This window comes from Erythrolamprus reginae, chromosome 10 (genome assembly GCF_031021105.1).
Source record: "Erythrolamprus reginae isolate rEryReg1 chromosome 10, rEryReg1.hap1, whole genome shotgun sequence".
Classification (NCBI taxonomy): Eukaryota; Metazoa; Chordata; class Lepidosauria; order Squamata; family Dipsadidae; genus Erythrolamprus; species Erythrolamprus reginae.
Window position 1 is genome coordinate 4,531,753 of NC_091959.1, and position 16,781 is coordinate 4,548,533.

General features: G+C 46.3%; 1 protein-coding gene across 1 annotated transcript in view; it reads left to right on the forward strand.

Annotated features, from left to right (window-relative positions):
- ARID3B (AT-rich interaction domain 3B) overlaps positions 1-13,420 on the forward strand; it is a 36,650-nt gene extending 23,230 nt beyond the window's left edge. Inside the window, 5 exon segments of the mRNA XM_070763252.1 lie at positions 5,614-5,797; positions 6,875-7,134; positions 8,554-8,811; positions 9,614-9,715; positions 11,613-13,420. Coding sequence (XP_070619353.1) covers positions 5,614-5,797; positions 6,875-7,134; positions 8,554-8,811; positions 9,614-9,715; positions 11,613-11,761 — 953 coding nt within the window. The 3' untranslated portion in view covers positions 11,762-13,420.
- Positions 13,421-16,781: the final 3,361 nt, after the last annotated feature.

Genomic DNA, 16,781 nt, shown 5'->3' on the forward strand with positions numbered 1-16,781 from the left:
GCCAGCTGTGAAAAGATCGGCTTGGCTTCCTTCCATCCCCAGATACTTCCCCCAGTTTTCAGCACCAGGGCAACTTCCAGGAACGGCTTTATCATCAGGCCCCCTTCCAAATTAACAGGGGGAGGGGGTCGCACGCAGGGGTGGGCACCTGGGCCTGGAAAGGGGCAGTGGGGGGCGTGGGGGGGGCACTCGACCTTTCCACACTTACTGCCTGCTCTCACCATGTTTATTTCTCCTCCCCTTCCGCTGGTGGAAAGCTCTTATGCAGAGGTCGGTCAAACTTGGGCAACTTTTAAGACGAGTGGACTTCAACTCCCAGAATTCTCCAGCCAGTTACGCTGGTTATGCTGGACATGCTGGCTGGAGAATTCTGGGAGTTGAAGTCCACAACATAGAAACATAGAAGATTGACGGCAAAAAAAAAAAGGCCTCCTGGACCTGGTCCATCTAGGCTGCCCTTATACTATTTCCTGTATTTTTATCTGAGGATGGATATACTGTATGTTTATCCCAGGCATGTTTACATTCAGTGACTGTGGATTGACCAACCACGTCTGCTGGAAGTTTGTTCCAAACATCTACTACTCTTTCAGTAAAATAATATTTTCTCATGTTGCCTTTGATCTTTCCCCCAACTAACTTCAGATTGTGTCCCCTTGTTCTTGTGTTCACTTTCCTATTAAAAACACTTCCCTCCTGGACCTTATTTAACCCTTTAATATATTTAAATGTTTCGATCATGTCCCCCCTTTTCCTTCTGTCCTCCAGACTCTACAGATTGAGTTCATTAAGTCTTTCCTGATACGTTTTATCCTTAAGACCTTCCACCGTTTTTGTAGCCTGTCTTTGGACCCCTTCAATTTTATCAATCTCTTTCTGTAGGTGAGGTCTCCCGAACAACAACTCCCAAAATTCTCCAGCCAGTTATGCTGGTAATGTTGGACACGCTGGCTGGAAAATTCTAGGAGTTGAAGTCCACAAGTCTTAAAGTTGCCATGTTTATTATGTATTTCATTTTGTTGTGAGTCTGAGGAACAGACAAACAAGTAATCCAGGTTCGCCTGGTGCACCAGTTGCGGCCCTATCTGGACCGGGAGTCACTGCTCACAGTCACTCATGCCCTCATCACCTCGAGGCTCGACTACTGTAACGCTCTCTACATGGGGCGACCTTTGAAAAATGTTTGGAAACTCCAGATTGTGCAGAATGCAGCTGCGAGAGCAATCATGGGGTGTCACACCAACACTCCGCAGTCTGCATTGGTTGCCGATCAGTTTCCGGTCACAATTCAAAGTGTTGGTTATGACCTATAAAGCCCTTCATGGCACCGGACCAGAATATCTCCGGGACCGCCTTCTGCCGCACGAATCCCAGCGACCAGTTAGGTCCCACAGAGTGGGTCTTCTCCGGGTCCCGTTGACTAAACCAGTGTTTTTCAACCAGTGTGCCATGGCACACTAGTGTGCTGCGAGACATGGTCAGGTGTGCCGCGAAGAAGGAAGCTCAGGTTCCAGTCTCGCAACTTTTTGCTGAGAGAGAGAGAGAGAGAGAAATCAAGAGAGAGAAAGAAAAGAGAGAAAGAGAGAGAAAGCAAGAGAGAGAGAAAGAAAGCAAGAGAGAGAGAAAGAGAAAAGGAGAGGAAGGGAGAGAGAGAGAGAGAAATGAGCCAAAGGGGGAGGAAAAAAGAGAAGTGAGAAAATGATTGAGACAGAGAATGAGAGGAAAAAGAGAGAAACAAAAGAGAGAGAGAGAATTGAGTCTTGATTTAAAGCATATGATAAAAAGCAACCAAAGAATAAGAGAAAACCCCCAGCCCTCACCTGTTTTTGGAATTGGTTCAAGAGTGTGTATACACACACACACACAAGGGTGGGGAGGAGACAGGGATGGAAAAAGAGAGGAGAGTGTCTTAGGGTGTCATTTTGTGTCAATTTGGTTGGTGGTGTGCCCCAGGATTTTGTAAATGTAAAAAATGTGCCGCGGCTCAAAAAAGGTTGAAAATCACTGGACTAAACAATGTCGTTTGGCGGGACCCAGAGGAAGAGCCTTCTCTGTGAGGGCCCCGACCCTCTGGAACCAGCTCCCCCCTGAGATTAGGATTGCCCCCACCCTCCTAGCCTTTCGTAAGCTCCTTAAAACCCACCTCTGTCGTCAGGCATGGGGGAATTGACACTTTCCCTCCCCCTAGGCTTATAAAATTTATGTATGGTATGCTAGTATGTATGATTGGTTTCTAAACTGGTTTTTTTTAAATTAACTTAAATATTAGATTTGTTTACATTGTATTATTATTGCTGTGAGCCGCCCCGAGTCTGTGGAGAGGGGCGGCATACAAATCTGATTAATAAATAATAAATACATAAATAAATCCAGAGACCTGTTAATCTGTCAAGCTTTTTTAGACATTAAAAGTGGTGAAGAGCATAAAAATAATCTTAGAGAAGAATAAAAAGTTTATCTTTCTTATCTCAAGCCGAGCAGTGCATCAGTACTTTCTGCTTTGGACCTTGAGCCCAACTTTCAGGAAGTCGGTCTTACGGGCAACGTCTCTGAAGTTTGGAGAATTCTCACTCTTTCCGGTCAGACCGAATCTTATCTGTGGCATTTCCTAGTTTTATGCACAGGGAAAGTCTTTCATTGGTTCGATTGGTTTATAAAACCCTAAAGCCATGCCAAAGCTTTCACATAAAAATCTTACTTTACTGCTTGGAAGAAAGGCTTCCGGTGGTTAGTATATCTCAGGGAAGACAAGACTTGTTTCTACATAACATAAGAACCTAAGAAGAGCCATGCAGGCGTCTGTAATATGGTAAATGATTTAGCTTTACTAGATAAATGGTCAAAGCAATGGAAACTGCAGTTTAATGTTTCCAAATGTAAAATAATGCACTTGGGGAAAAGGAATCCTCAATCTGAGTATTGCATTGGCAGTTCTGTGTTAGCAAATACTTCAGAAGAAAAGGATTTAGGGGTAGTGATGTCTGACAGTCTCAAAATGGGTGAACAGTGCAGTCAGGCGGTAGGGAAAGCAAGTAGGATGCTTGGCTGCATAGTTAGAGGTATAACAAGCAGGAAGAGGGAGATTGTGATCCCCTTATATAGAATGCTGGTGAGACCACATTTGGAATACTGTGTTCAGTTCTGGAGACCTCACCTACAAAAAGATATTGACAAAATTGAACGGGTCCAAAGACGGGCTACAAGAAAGGTGGAAGGTCTTAAGCATAAAACGTATCAGGAAAGACTTCATGGACTCAATCTGTATAGTCTGGAGGACAGAAGGAAAAGGGGGGACATGATCGAAACATTTAAATATATTAAAGGGTTAAATAAGGTCCAGGAGGGAAGTGTTTTTAATAGGAAAGTGAACACAAGAACAAGGGGACACAATCTGAAGTTAGTTGGGGGAAAGATCAAAAGCAACATGAGAAAATATTATTTTACTGAAAGAGTAGTAGATCCTTGGAACAAACTTTCAGCAGACGTGGTAGATAAATCCACAGAGACTGAATTTAAACATGCCTGGGATAAACATATATCCATCCTAAGATAAAATACAGAAAATAGTATAAGGGCAGACTAGATGGACCAGGAGGTCTTTTTCTGCCGTCAGACTTCTATGTTTCTATGTGGAATCGGGCCAAAGCCCATTGAGTCCAGCATTCTGTGTCCCACAGTGGCCCACCCATTGTCCATGGGGATCTTGAGCAGAAAGAGAAGGCAAGACCCTCCCTTTCCCCTGAACCCCAACAAATGGTACTCAAGGGAATCCTGCCTGCCTCAACCAACATAGAGGCGGCACTTGGACATCTCCGGGACCGCCTTCTGCCGCACAAATCCCAGCGACCAGTTAGGTCCCACAGAGTTGGCCTTCTCCAGGTCCCGTCGACTAAACAATGTCATTTGGCGGGACCCAGGAGAAGAGCCTTCTCTGTGACGGCCCCGACCCTCTGGAACCAGCTCCCCCCAGATATCAGAGTTGCCCCCACCCTCCTTGCCTTTCGCAAGCTCCTTAAAACCCACCTCTGTCGCCAGGCATGGGGGAACTGAAATTTTTTTTCCCCTTCCCCCTAGGCTTATAGAATTTATACATGGTATGCTTGTTTGTATGATTGGTCTCTTAAATTGGGGTTTTTAGATTATTTTTTAATATTAGATTTGCTGCATTGTCTTTTTTATTGTTGTTAGCCGCCCCGAGTCTTCGGAGAGGGGCGGCATACAAATCTAATAAATAAATAAATAAATCTGTTTCAATAACCACTGATACACTTGGCATCCATGAATCTGTCTCATCCTGCCTTGAAGCTCTCCAGGCTGACAGCTGTCACGACCTCTTCTGGAAGGGAATTCCATCAACCAAGGACCCTCTGGGTGAAGAAATATTTCCCTTTATTTGTCTCCACTTTCTTACCTATGAGCTTTAGGGAGGGCCCCCCTTGTCCTAGTATTGTGTGATAGAGAAAATAATTCTTCTCTATCCACCTTTTCTATCCCATGCATGATTTTACACACTTCGATCAAGTCACCCCTTCAACGCCGTCTTTCAAGGCTGAAGAGACCAAGGCGTTGCAACCTGGTTTCATAAGGGAGGGGCTCCATTCCCTTGACCATTCTTGTTGCCCTTTTTTGCACCTTTTCCAGTTCCATTATATCCTCCTTGAGGTCCGGTGACCAGAACTGTACACAGGACTCCAAGTGTGGTCTCACCATCGATTTGTACAGAGGCAATACAACACTTACCAACTTACTTTCGATTCCCTATATTTCGATCGATGGGACGGTTGTTGTGTACAGCAATGCCTAATGCTAGGGTAGGCAAAGTTGGCTCTTCTGTGACTTGTGGACTTCAACTCCCAGAACTCCTGAGCCAGTCATGCTAGCTCAGGGATTCTGGGAATTGAAGTCCACATGTCATAGAAGAGCCAACTTTGCCTACCCCCAGAAGTGGAATGGACCACCTTTGAGTTGTCGAGGATTATTTCAGACCAAAAGTGAGGGACAGGTCAGAGGTCAGCTTCTAGTGGTTATTTGGGCTGGCTCCATCAGCATGCTGACTAGGGAATCCTGGGAAATGAAGTCCACCCATCTTAACGTTCCCAAGATAGAAACATAGAGGTCTGACGGCAGAAAAAGACCTCCTGGTCCATCTAGTCTGCCCTTATACTATTTCCTGTATTTTATCTTACAATGGATATATGTTTATCCCAGGCATGTTTAAATTCAGTTACTGTGGATTTATCTACCACGTCTGCTGGAAGTTTGTTCCAAGGATCTGCTACTCTTTCAGTAAAATAATATTTTCTCATGTTGCTTTTGATCTTTCCCCCAACTAACTTCAGATTCAGAAGATGATGGAAGTGATGGATTTGTGTTTTATTTTTACAACAAGGGCCACCAAGCTTGGCAACTTTAAGACTCCTGGACTTCAGTTCCCAGCATTCCTGGGTGTGTTGGGGAATTCTGTGAGTTGAAGTCCACAAATCTTAACAGATTATTAGAGTTTGTTGCATAAAATGAAATCCAGAAGCAGGCACAGATAACTGATTCAGCTGGAGTTTCCTGCTAACCTGTTGTCTTTTTTATTCTCCCTCTTCCCTCTGTGCTGTCGTTCAGGGACACCCATCAATCGCATCCCAATCATGGCCAAGCAGATCCTGGACCTCTACATGCTCTACAAGCTGGTGACCGAGAAAGGAGGCTTGGTGGAGATCATCAACAAGAAGATCTGGAGGGAGATCACCAAAGGCCTTAACCTCCCCACCTCCATCACCAGCGCAGCATTTACACTTCGCACCCAGTAAGTCCTGGCAGGGCTGTGGATGGATGGGCAGTGCAGGAGGAGTCGTCCGATACCTTCGGCCCCATCAGGGAGTTGTAGTCCACAACTCTTAGGAATTGCCAAGGTGGCACACCCTGTCCTAACATTTTTGTGTTCTTTCTTTCTTTCCTTCCTCTCTCTCTCCTTCCTTTCTTTCTCTCTCTCTCTCTCTCTCTCTCTCCCTCCCTCCCCTTCCTTCCTTCCTTCCTTCCTCTCTCTCTCTTCTTTCTTTCTTTCTTTCTCTCTCTCTCTCCCTCCCTTCCTTCCTTCTTCTCTCCCTCCCCTTCCTTCCTTCCTCTCTCTGTCTCTCTTCTTTCTTTCTTTCTTTCTTTCTTTCTTTCTTTCTTTCTTTCTTTCTTTCTTAATTGGACTTATATGCCGCCCCTCTCCCTGGACTCCAGGCAGCTCACAACATTTAAGTAAAAAACACAGCACATAAAACACTTCTAAATCAAATTAACATAATAATCAATTTTAAATATTCTAAAAAAGCAAAACGTTTAAAAATCAAACATTCAGATACACTCTACAACATCCTACACATTCACTGGCTGGGGTGGCATAAATCCCTCCCTCCCTCTCTCCCTCCTTCCTTCCTTCTCTCCTTCTTTCCTTTGACCTATATGCTTCCCTGAGTGTTTAAGGTTGCAGACCTCTGACTTAAGACTCACATACCATGTTACAGTGCTTTCACATCACTGTATCAGCTGTTTTACAGAGTCAGCCTGTTGCCCCCAATAATCGGGGTCCTCCGTTTACTCCCCTCGGAAGGCTGGAAGGCTGAGTCAACCTTGAGCCTAGTGAGATTCGAACTGCCAAATTGCAATCCTGCTGTTTTGTCTGTGGCGCATGACAGGGGGAGGAAACCCAGCAGTTGGGCTTGGATTTGTACTGTTTTTGTTGTTGTTGTGAGCTGCTCCGAGTCTTCGGAGAGGGGTGGCATACAAATCTAAATAATAATAATAATAATAATAATAATAATAATAATAATAATAATAATAATAATATAAAAATTCTCTGGCACCTCCCAACAGCCTTTTCTGTTTCTCTCCCCAGGTATATGAAGTACCTCTACGCCTACGAATGTGAGAAGAAGTCCTTAAGCTCCCCTGCTGAGCTGCAGGCCGCCATCGACGGCAACAGGAGGGAAGGCCGGCGGCCCAGTTACAGCTCCCCCTTGTTCAGCTTCTCCCCCGCCACCCCGGGACCGCCTACGCTCCTCTGTCCCCCCAAGATCCGCTTCCCCCTTGTTAGCCTCACTCCCAGCAGCACAACTAGCAACCCACACCTGTCTCCAGCGGGCACTCTCAGGAAAGGTCAGCCAGAGCACCATTGTGGTTGTGGTTGTTGTTGTTGTTGTTACTGTATTTTTTGGAGTATAAGACGCACCTTAGTTTTTGGGGAGGAAAATAGGGAAAAGAATCTGCTTACCAGGTATTCATCTGGCTAGCAACCTTAGTCTGGTCAGCTTCAGCACATTATTTGATCCCCTGGTTAGGGCTTAAAAAAACTTTATTCAGAGAGAGTAACAATGAAAGAGCTTGCAAAAGACAGTAAGAGCTGAGAATATCATTAGCACCTGGAAAGAAACAGTCGGAGCAAGTAGAGCAATGGAAAAAACCCTGCAAAGACTTAGGGCTTGGAAAACATTATTTGCAGTGAGTAACAATGAAAGAGCTTGCAAAAGACAGTAAGAGCTGAGAATATCATTAGCACCTGGAAAGAAACAGTCGGAGCAAGTAGAGCAATGGAAAAAACCCTGCAAAGACTTAGGGCTTGGAAAACATTCTTTGCAGAGAGTAACAATGAAAGAGCTTGCAAAAGACAGTAAGAGCTGAGAATATCATTAGCACCTGGAAAGAAACAGTCGGAGCAAGTAGAGCAATGGAAAAAACCCTGCAAAGACTTAGGGCTTGGAAAACATTATTTGCAGTGAGTAACAATGAAAGAGCTTGCAAAAGACAGTAAGAGCTGAGAATATCATTAGCACCTGGAAAGAAACAGTCGGAGCAAGTAGAGCAATGGAAAAAACCCTGCAAAGACTTAGGGCTTGGAAAACATTCTTTGCAGAGAGTAACAATGAAAGAGCTTGCAAGCAGGAAAAAGCTGGGAACATTGTTAGCACCTGTTTGGAAAGAAACATATTCGGAGCAAGTTAGAGCAATGAAAAAAACCCTGCATAGACTTTAGATTAGATTAGATTAGATTAGATTAGATTTATTAGATTTGTATGCCGCCCCTCTCCGGAGACTTGGAGCGGCTCACAACAGCAAAACACAGTACAAATCCAATGATTAAAAAACAGTTAAAACCTTTAATATAAAAAACAGTCATACATCCGAGACAAACCATACATAAAACGGAACGGCCCAGGGGAATCAATTTCCCCATGCCTGACGGCAAAGGTGGGTTTTAAGGAGTTTACAAAAGGCAAGGAGGGTGGGGGCAGTCCTGATCTCCGGAGAGAGTTGATTCCAGAGGGTCGGGGCCGCCAGAGACAAGGCTCTTCCCCTGGGTCCCGCCAGACGACATTGTTTCGTCGATGGGACCCGGAGAAGGCCGACTCTTTGGGACCTAATCGGTCGCTGGGATTCGTGCGGCAGAAGGCGGTCCCGGAGGTATTTAACCCTGATCTAGGGTAAAGCATGGCTTGTTGGTTGAATGGTTGCTTGTTTATTGCGGGAACCGAGTTTGCGTCTTCCCACATCTCCTGAGAACGTCTCTCCCCGCTGCAGGTGATGGCCTGACGTTGACCACCTCCGCGCCAAACCGTCTCGCCATGCCGGTGAGCTTGGCCAACCCGCAGGCCAGCATAGCAGCCACCCGAACGGCCACCTTGGAGCAGTTGAAGGAACGGCTGGAGTCCGGAGAACCAGGCGAGAAGATAGCCCGGATGACCGAGGAAGAGCAACGCTTCGTCCAGCAGGCCTTCCAGAGGAACCTCTTCAGCATGGCCCGACAGCTGCCCATGAAAATTAAGATCAACGGCCGAGGTGAGACCGCTCACTTGCTCCGGTTCCCCTCGCTTGCTCCAATCCAGTGGCAACCCCCCATGGAGTCTCTGTTTAAAAATAAAAATAATTAATTTTTATAATATCAATAACAATAGAAAATACACACAACTTATAACAATGTGCTCGGTGTTTAAGTGCCCGCCACTAGACAATATTCAAGCCCCTCCACCAAAATGGGGGCATATTTTGAATATACCATTTTAACTCAAGAGCAATATATCCATTTACATATTAAAAAGTGGTTCTTATTTATTGTTTATAGCTTGGTCTTGAATTCTACTGACCACTTTTTTTTTTAAATTCAATTTTTTAATGCCGCCCTTCTCCTTAGACTCAGGGCGGCTTACAACATGTTAGCAATAGCACTTTAAAATATATATATATATATATTTGTATGAAGAGCCAAAAAATTTCCAAACCCCAGGTTCGTATCTAGAAATGTTCGTATCACGGGGGGTTCGTATCACGAGGTACCACTGTATAATTAAAATAATTAAAATCACTTAATTAAACACAGCAATAGCACTTTTTAACAGAGCCGGCCTATGGCCCCCCACAATCCGGGTCCTCATTTGACCCGGAAGGACGGTAGGCTGAGTCAACTGTCAGCCAGCCAGGACCGAACTCCTGGAGTAAGCAGTGAGTTTGAGAAGGGAGGGGAGAGATCAAGGGTGAACCTTTTCTTTAAGAGTAGATAAGCTGTTCTATACATTACAAGCCTCAATCAGCCCTCCTTAGTTCTTCTCTCCATCTCTCTCTCTCTCTCTCTTCCCCTCTTCAGAAGATAAAGCAGATCCAGCAGCAACAACAGCATTCAACTGGACCCCTTCTGGCTTTGGCAGCATCAACATGTCAGTGGAAATAAACGGCACAATCTATGCTGGTGAGAGCATTGGGAAGGAAGCCCAGGGGTTGAAATTGGGAGGGTGGGTGCAGAGGGAGGCCCCCCCCCCCCCGAACTACCTCTTTGGGGTTCACAGTTGCGATCTCTCTCAGACCTTATTTCGTGGTGGCCACTTGGGAGGTTTATCTGTGTCCTCAGGGGTCACCCAAGTGGTCCTTAATTAATTAATTTATTTTATTTATTTATTGGATTTGTATGCCGCCCCTCTCCGGAGACTCGGGGCGGCTAACAGCAACAATAAAACAGTGTACAATAGTAATTCAATACTAAAAACGATTAAAAACCCATTAATACAAAACCCATACATACATACATACCATGCATAGAATTGTAAAGGCCTAGGGGGAAAGAGGATCTCAATTCCCCCATGCCTGGCGGCAGAGGTGGGTTTTAAGTAGCTTCCGAAAGGCAATTAATGGTTCCTGCACTCTGTAATTTTTTTCCCCTCTGGAAATCCATTCCTAACCCCACCCCACTCAAAGGGTGTTCATCCCAAACTCTACAGCTAAAAGTATGTGGAGATCCTCAATCATCTAGATCAGTGTTTCCCAACCTTGGCCACTTGAATATATTTGGACTTCAACTCCCAGAATTCCCCAGCCAGCGAATGCTGGTCATGACCTTTAACATGGCATTGGACCAGATTACCTCCGGAATCGCCTGCTACCGCACGAATCCCAGCAACCAATAAGGTCCCACAGAGTGGGCCTTCTACGGGTCCCGTCGACTAAACAATGTCGTTTGGCAGGCCCCAGGGGAAGAGCCTTCTCTGTGGCGGCCCCGGCCCTCTGGAACCAATTCCCCCTGGAGATTAGAAATGCCCCCACCCTCCCTGTCTTTCGTAAACTACTCAAGACTCACTTATGCCGCCAGGCATGGGGGAGTTAAGATATTCCTTCCCCCTAGGCCATTACAAGTTATGCATGGTATGTTTGTTTGTGTGTATGTTTGGTTTTTATAATAAGGGTTTTTAGTTGTTTTATTAATTGGATTGTTACATGCTGTTTTTATCATTGTTGTTAGCCGCCCCGAGTCTGCGGAGAGGGGCAGCATACAAATCCGATAGATAGATAGATAGATAGATAGATAGATAGATAGATAGATAGATAGATAGATAGATAGATAGGTGATATGATATGATATGATATGATATGATATGATATGATAAGATAAGATAAGATAAGATAAGATAAGATAAGATAAGATAAGATAGAGGCCAAGGTTGGGAAACACTGATCCAGATCATGGTTGTCCCCAAGGTGTTTTTTCAGAAGGCAAACTGGGCTTTCTTGGGGGTTTTTTCCTTTGGAAGACATTTCTCTTCTCATCCGGGATGCTTCTTCAACTCTGATCGGATGGCGGAGAATGGAAGGATGTACACTCCTTGCAGACAAGATGGCCGTTTGCATCATTTTAGAGCAGTGGTTCTCAACCTTTTTAATGCCGCAACCCCTTAATACGGTTCCTCCTGTTGTGGTGACCCCCCACCATAAGCCTAGTGCCAATTCTCCCAACAGAGCTTTAAGCGGATTGGCAGGAAGGTCAGAGGGACACTCCCCCACTGATTGGTCGGATTGTAAAAATATGTTCCAAGGTGCCAAAATAGAAGCTTTAGTTCCTTAACAGTATGGGAAATTTGTTTTTTTCCCAGGGTCTTAGGCGGCTATTCGACCCCCAAAGGGGTCCCGACCCCCAGGTTGAGAACCACTGTTTTAGAGGGTCATCGAGGCCACTTGGAGGTTTACCTTTGTCCTTGAGGTCGACCCGAGTGATACTTTTTTGCAATAGCGCATTTGCGAGTCTTCCAAAAGATAAAATGTAGTTGCTTGCTGCGCCGCTTCCACTAACTCTCCTCCTCTTCTTCCCAACCCGGCAGGTGTCCTCTTTGCTCAAAAGCCCGTCGTCCACCTCCTTGCCGGCTCCAACACCCAGAGCACCAGCGGTGGGCCGAGCAGCAGCTCCCCCAGCCCCACTTCCTCCAGAGGCACCCCCAGCGCCGAGCCCTCCACCAGCTGGTCTCTCTGAGGGCTCCTGGCTGGCTCGCTCTCCAGCCTCAAGCGGCTCCTGTGTCCCCGGGAGAAGTTTCTTCTCAACCACCCTCTCCCGCCTCCGGGAACCCCCTTCCTGCCCCCTCCCGGGCCAGCCGCCGAGAGGAGCCGCTACTGTCTCCACGCTAGCGAGTTTTCCATCCGGGACGATGGACCTCGCCGGCTTTTTAAGCCTTTGTTTTTCAGGTCTTGCCGTGTCCTCCGTGACGATACGGGAGGGGAAGGGGACACGAGGCGTGTTTCAATCAGGGATTCTCTGGAGAGGCCAAGCAATTTTTTCTAGATGACTGATCATGGCCAGGGTTAGGGTGGCGAAAGGCCCCCGGCGACAATACCCGGAAGCCAAAAGAGTGGGGGGGTTGCTTTCTTTTTTTCTTTCACTCTCTTTCTCTCTCCTCCCTTTCCAAATAAGCCTGCCGTGTATTGACAATCCTCCCCTTATAGCCCACTCCCCCAAGGCAGGAGGAAAAATGTCTTGATCCCCTCTTATTATCCTTGCTCGGCGTCCTTATTGCATCCGTCCCTCCCTTCTCCCCTTTCTCTTTCCATCTCTCCCGACTCCCTGCCATTTCCCCGAGCTCGTTTGAAGAATTATTTTCAGCACAAGAAGTTCCCGGGATGGGGGGACCTTCCTTTGCGGCTATTAAATCCTACCTTCTTTTTTAAAGAAAACGAGAAAGCGATTTCCTGGGCAGCCCATTTCAGGAATTTGGCCTCCGGTCTGAGACTTAGCGGTTAGAGGACAGTCCTGGAAGCTACTTCTGCTCATCACCAGGTGCCAGAGGTTTTGCCAGATCGAATCTCAGTCAGCTCAAGGTTGACTCAGTCTTCCATCCTTTCGGTCAAATTGAGGACCCAGATTGTTGGGGGCAAAAGGCTCTCCGCAAACCAAGAGGGCTGTTAAGCACTGTGAAGCGGTATATAAATCTAAATGCTATTACCTGGAGTAGAAGGTCTCGCCTACCTGCCAGAGGCTGTGGGTCTCTTTGCTTCGTCCCTCCTGTTTTCGGACTCAAGCGTAGGAATAAACGGTAGGAAGGAAAGTCCCTCTGGTTGAGAAATAGCAGCGAAGGCAGAAATGGGTTCGACACTGGTGTTTGCTTTGAGCGAAAGAGAGATCGCGTCGGTCCTGATGGCTTCCTTCTCATCCTGCAGAATCCCACGTCTGTTTTCTCCCGTGAATAGAAAACGGGCTCTTTTCGGGGCCTTTCTGGCGACGAATCCCAGCTCTGCAACCTGTGATGTTTTCCCCAAACCAGGATGTGCTGAAAACTAGCTTCTCTTTTTATTTCTCCTCCCCTCTTCTGACAATGCAATCATTGCCTCTCTAATCCTAACTTAACATCATCTTGGGTTCTTGTTTTTAAATAATAGCCGCTTTTTGCTCCGGTCAGCAATGTTCTCCCCGAAGGGGGAAAAAACGTCCCATCCTGGTCATATTCAGTCATCCTACATAAACTGCGACAGCTTCTCCCGAGCAGATGAAATACCTCAAAAAAAAAAAATTAAAATAATGTACTTATTGCTGTGTTGTTGGGTGGGTTGGGTTTTTGTTTATTTTCCCCTGTTTTGTTCCCCCCCCCCCTACCTCTTCTGGAAGGATTTGCGTATGTTAAAAAGCTTCTTTTTATATGTCTCCTCGACTGCTTTTTAGTTTGAATTTTATATATTGTAGCACCAAAGAGACACCAAAACGAGAGAGGGAGAGAGAGAGGGGGCAAAAGAGGAACAAAACTTTTTCCCCTGGCTTGAAGTAATGGAGGTTTTGGGGTTTTTCAGTAGGCCAGGGAAGCGCTTAGCACAAACCATCGTGGGAGAGAAATTAGCATTGATGGCAGGTTAATTCCTTCCGTAACCCAGAAAAGACTTTACTCCTTCTACAGCAATGTTTCTCAATCTTGGCAACTTTAAGACTTGTGGACTTCAACTCCCAGAATCCCCCAACTGGAGAGGTAGGCAAAGTTGGCTCTTCTATGACATGTGGACTTCAACTCCCAGAATCCCTGAGCTAGCATCATTGTCTCAGGAATTTTGGGAGTTGAAGTCCACAAGTCATAGAGGAGCCAACTTTGCCTGCCCTCTGCCCCAAATGAAATCCACTCGGCTGAGTTGAGAAACATGACCTTATAGCAGGGGTCCCCAAACTTGGCAACTTTCAGGACTGGTGGACTTCAACTCCCAGAATTCTCCAGCCTACTATTCTGGCTGGGGAATTCTGGGAGTTGAAGTCTACAAGTCTGAACGTTGCCAGGTATGAAGACCTCTGCCTTATAGCCCTGATGGCATCGTGCCACAGGTAACGCAGAGAGCTATATTGGAGGGCATGCGAGACTTTGCCCTGTGTCAGCTCTGGCGCGCATGGGTGCGCTGGCCAGATGATTTTTTTCGGCCTTGGAAAAGGCCGTTTCGCCTTCCAGGGGCTTTGGGGCAGCTTCCCTGAAGCCCCGGAGGCAAAACAAATCACCCAGCGGACAAATCAGGAGTTTGGAAAAACGCACTCCGGTTTGCTTGTTCTGCTGGGGTTTTTTCCACTCTGGAGGGTTCAGGGAAGCTTTTTCGTGCAAAAATACAACCCGATGGGCAAACCGGACGTGCGTTTTCCAAACTTTTCCTGTTGTGCTGTTTTTTGCACTCCGAAGCTTCCCTGAACCCTCTTTGTCTGGGGAAAATTAACCTCCCACCACTGCTGCTGTCTCTTCAGGACGCCTTAGGTCCCTGTTTTTTTTAAAAAAAATCCTGCCCCAGCCATGCCCAAATTTGCATCCTTTGCAGAGAAAGGTGTTGGAGTCCCTGGAAGTGGCTTTCGCAGGGGTGGGGTGGGCAGCCTTCATTCCTTGTAGCAACGGGACGCAGCTAACCGGAATCCAAGCAGGGAGTAAAAGAGTTTGTTCCTCTCTGGTGGGGGTTTTTTGGGGTGGGTGGGTGGGTGGGGACGGGAGGGAGGGGTTGAACTAGATTTCAAGAGGGTTTGTAACAATATATATATAAATACATAAATATATACCTCATTCAGATAAGCTGCGGCATCACACGTGGGCTCCGTTCATTTGGGGTGGGGCTCTTTAGTTTTGCTCTGCTCGCCGCTTTTTTTTTTTTTGGACTATGAAGCCCCTCGGTTTCAGGGCTGCCCACCGTGGTGGTGGGGGCGTTCCTCTCTTCCGTGGGATTTCGGGGAGGGGTCCGTAAGCCAGCAACAGTACGCCTCAATTGGGGAGAGAGGGGTGGGGATTCTTGCTGGCGGCAAGGGAGGGGAGCCTTCACTCTCCCCTTAACCTCACTCGGGATGTTAAAAAGATTGTATTGGCACTCAGGACTTTTCAGTACGACGGGAAAGGCAGATATTGCATTTTCAGAGGGTGGCTTCCTTCCCAGCGTCCCTTCGACCCCCCAAAGGTCCTCGTAGCAACTTGGGCAGGCAAATTGGGCGTTGATGGGAGTGTCCAGCTTCTAAAACACCTAAATCAGTGATGGTGAACCTATGGCATGGGTGGCGCGCAAGCCGTTGCCCTAGCTCAGCTCCAACGAACGTGTGTGTGCCGGCCAGCTGATTTTTGGCTCACAGAGACTCTGGGAAGGTGTTTTTGGCTTCCAGAGAGCCTCCAGGGGGATGGAGGAGGGTTTTTTTACCTTCTGGCTCCAGGGAAGCTTTGGAGCCTAGGGAGGGCGAAACGTGAGCCTACTGGGCCCACCAGAAGTTGGGAAACAGTCCATTTCCAGCCTCCGGGAGGGCGGAGGGAGCTGTTTTTGCCCTCCCCGTGCACAATAGTTTGTGTACACGCTCTTTCGAAAAAAAGGTTTCGCCATCACTGATCTCAATCTTCACCTGGACTCTGGGCTGCTGCGCGCCAAGGATGCTTAATTCGGTCCAGCCCAACTCCGCATCCTTTTGAGCAGTGAGATCTCTGCTCTTGGAATCAGCCAGCTGAGGAACGCAGGGGGCTACCCTCTGATATTTCAAGGGTCTTTCTCCCCACTTTCGCCCCTCAACAAACGGGGGGACGGCGCTTGTAGGCAGCCCCAGAAGTTGGATGGACGTGACCTTCCCTTCCAAGCGGAAGGAGTAGGAAGGTACCACCCCCCCAACCCTGAGCCCCAGGAGAAGGGCGGCATAGAAATCTGAATTAATAAACTAATAAAATAATAAATAAACCCAGAAAGATCTGCACACAAGACCCTATGCGGCCCTTTCCGACTGCTGCTGTTCTCTCTTTTTCCTTTCCTTCCCAAGGGGTAAGAAAAAGGAAGGAAGGTAGTAAAATCTCAGATCAGGTCTTGACAGCAGCCTTGGAAAGAGTTCCGTCTTAACTATTTAAAAGAAAGAAAGACAAAGTGATAGCCTAGATGGTGAATAACTAAAATACCTCAGATGTTTTTTTTTTCCTTCCAGCAAAGTGTCTGTATATGTTGTCGTTGGGGTTTATTTTTTTCGTTTTGTTTTGATTTGTTTATTTGTTTTCTATCTTAACAAGTTACCTGAATGTTTATATTCCAATAAACTTCTACCTCTTCAGATCGTGGCTGATTTTATTTTATTTTTATTACATATTAAGTATGTAATATAGAATAGAATAGAATAGAATTTTATTGGCCAAGTGTGATTGGACACACAAGGAATTTGTCTTGGTGCATATGCTCTCAGCGTACATAAAATAAAATATACATTTGTCAAAAATCATGTGGTACGACACTTAATGATTGTCATAGGGGTCAAATAAGCAATGAAGAAGCAATGTTAATAAAAAATCTTAGGATATAAGCAACAACTTACAGTCATACAGTCAACATGGGAGGAAATGGGTGATATGTAAGTATTATTATATATTAAGTATGTAAGTATGTCAAACCAGGCTGTCCAGCAAACCTGGAAAACAGGGAAATTAGCCATTCTGGAAATATCGGAATTATCGGAATTCATGAAAACAAACCCGGAATAAATCAGGGGGGAAACCAAATTGTATTAAAATGTGTAAACATCAGGGGGAAATCATGTTTTAAAA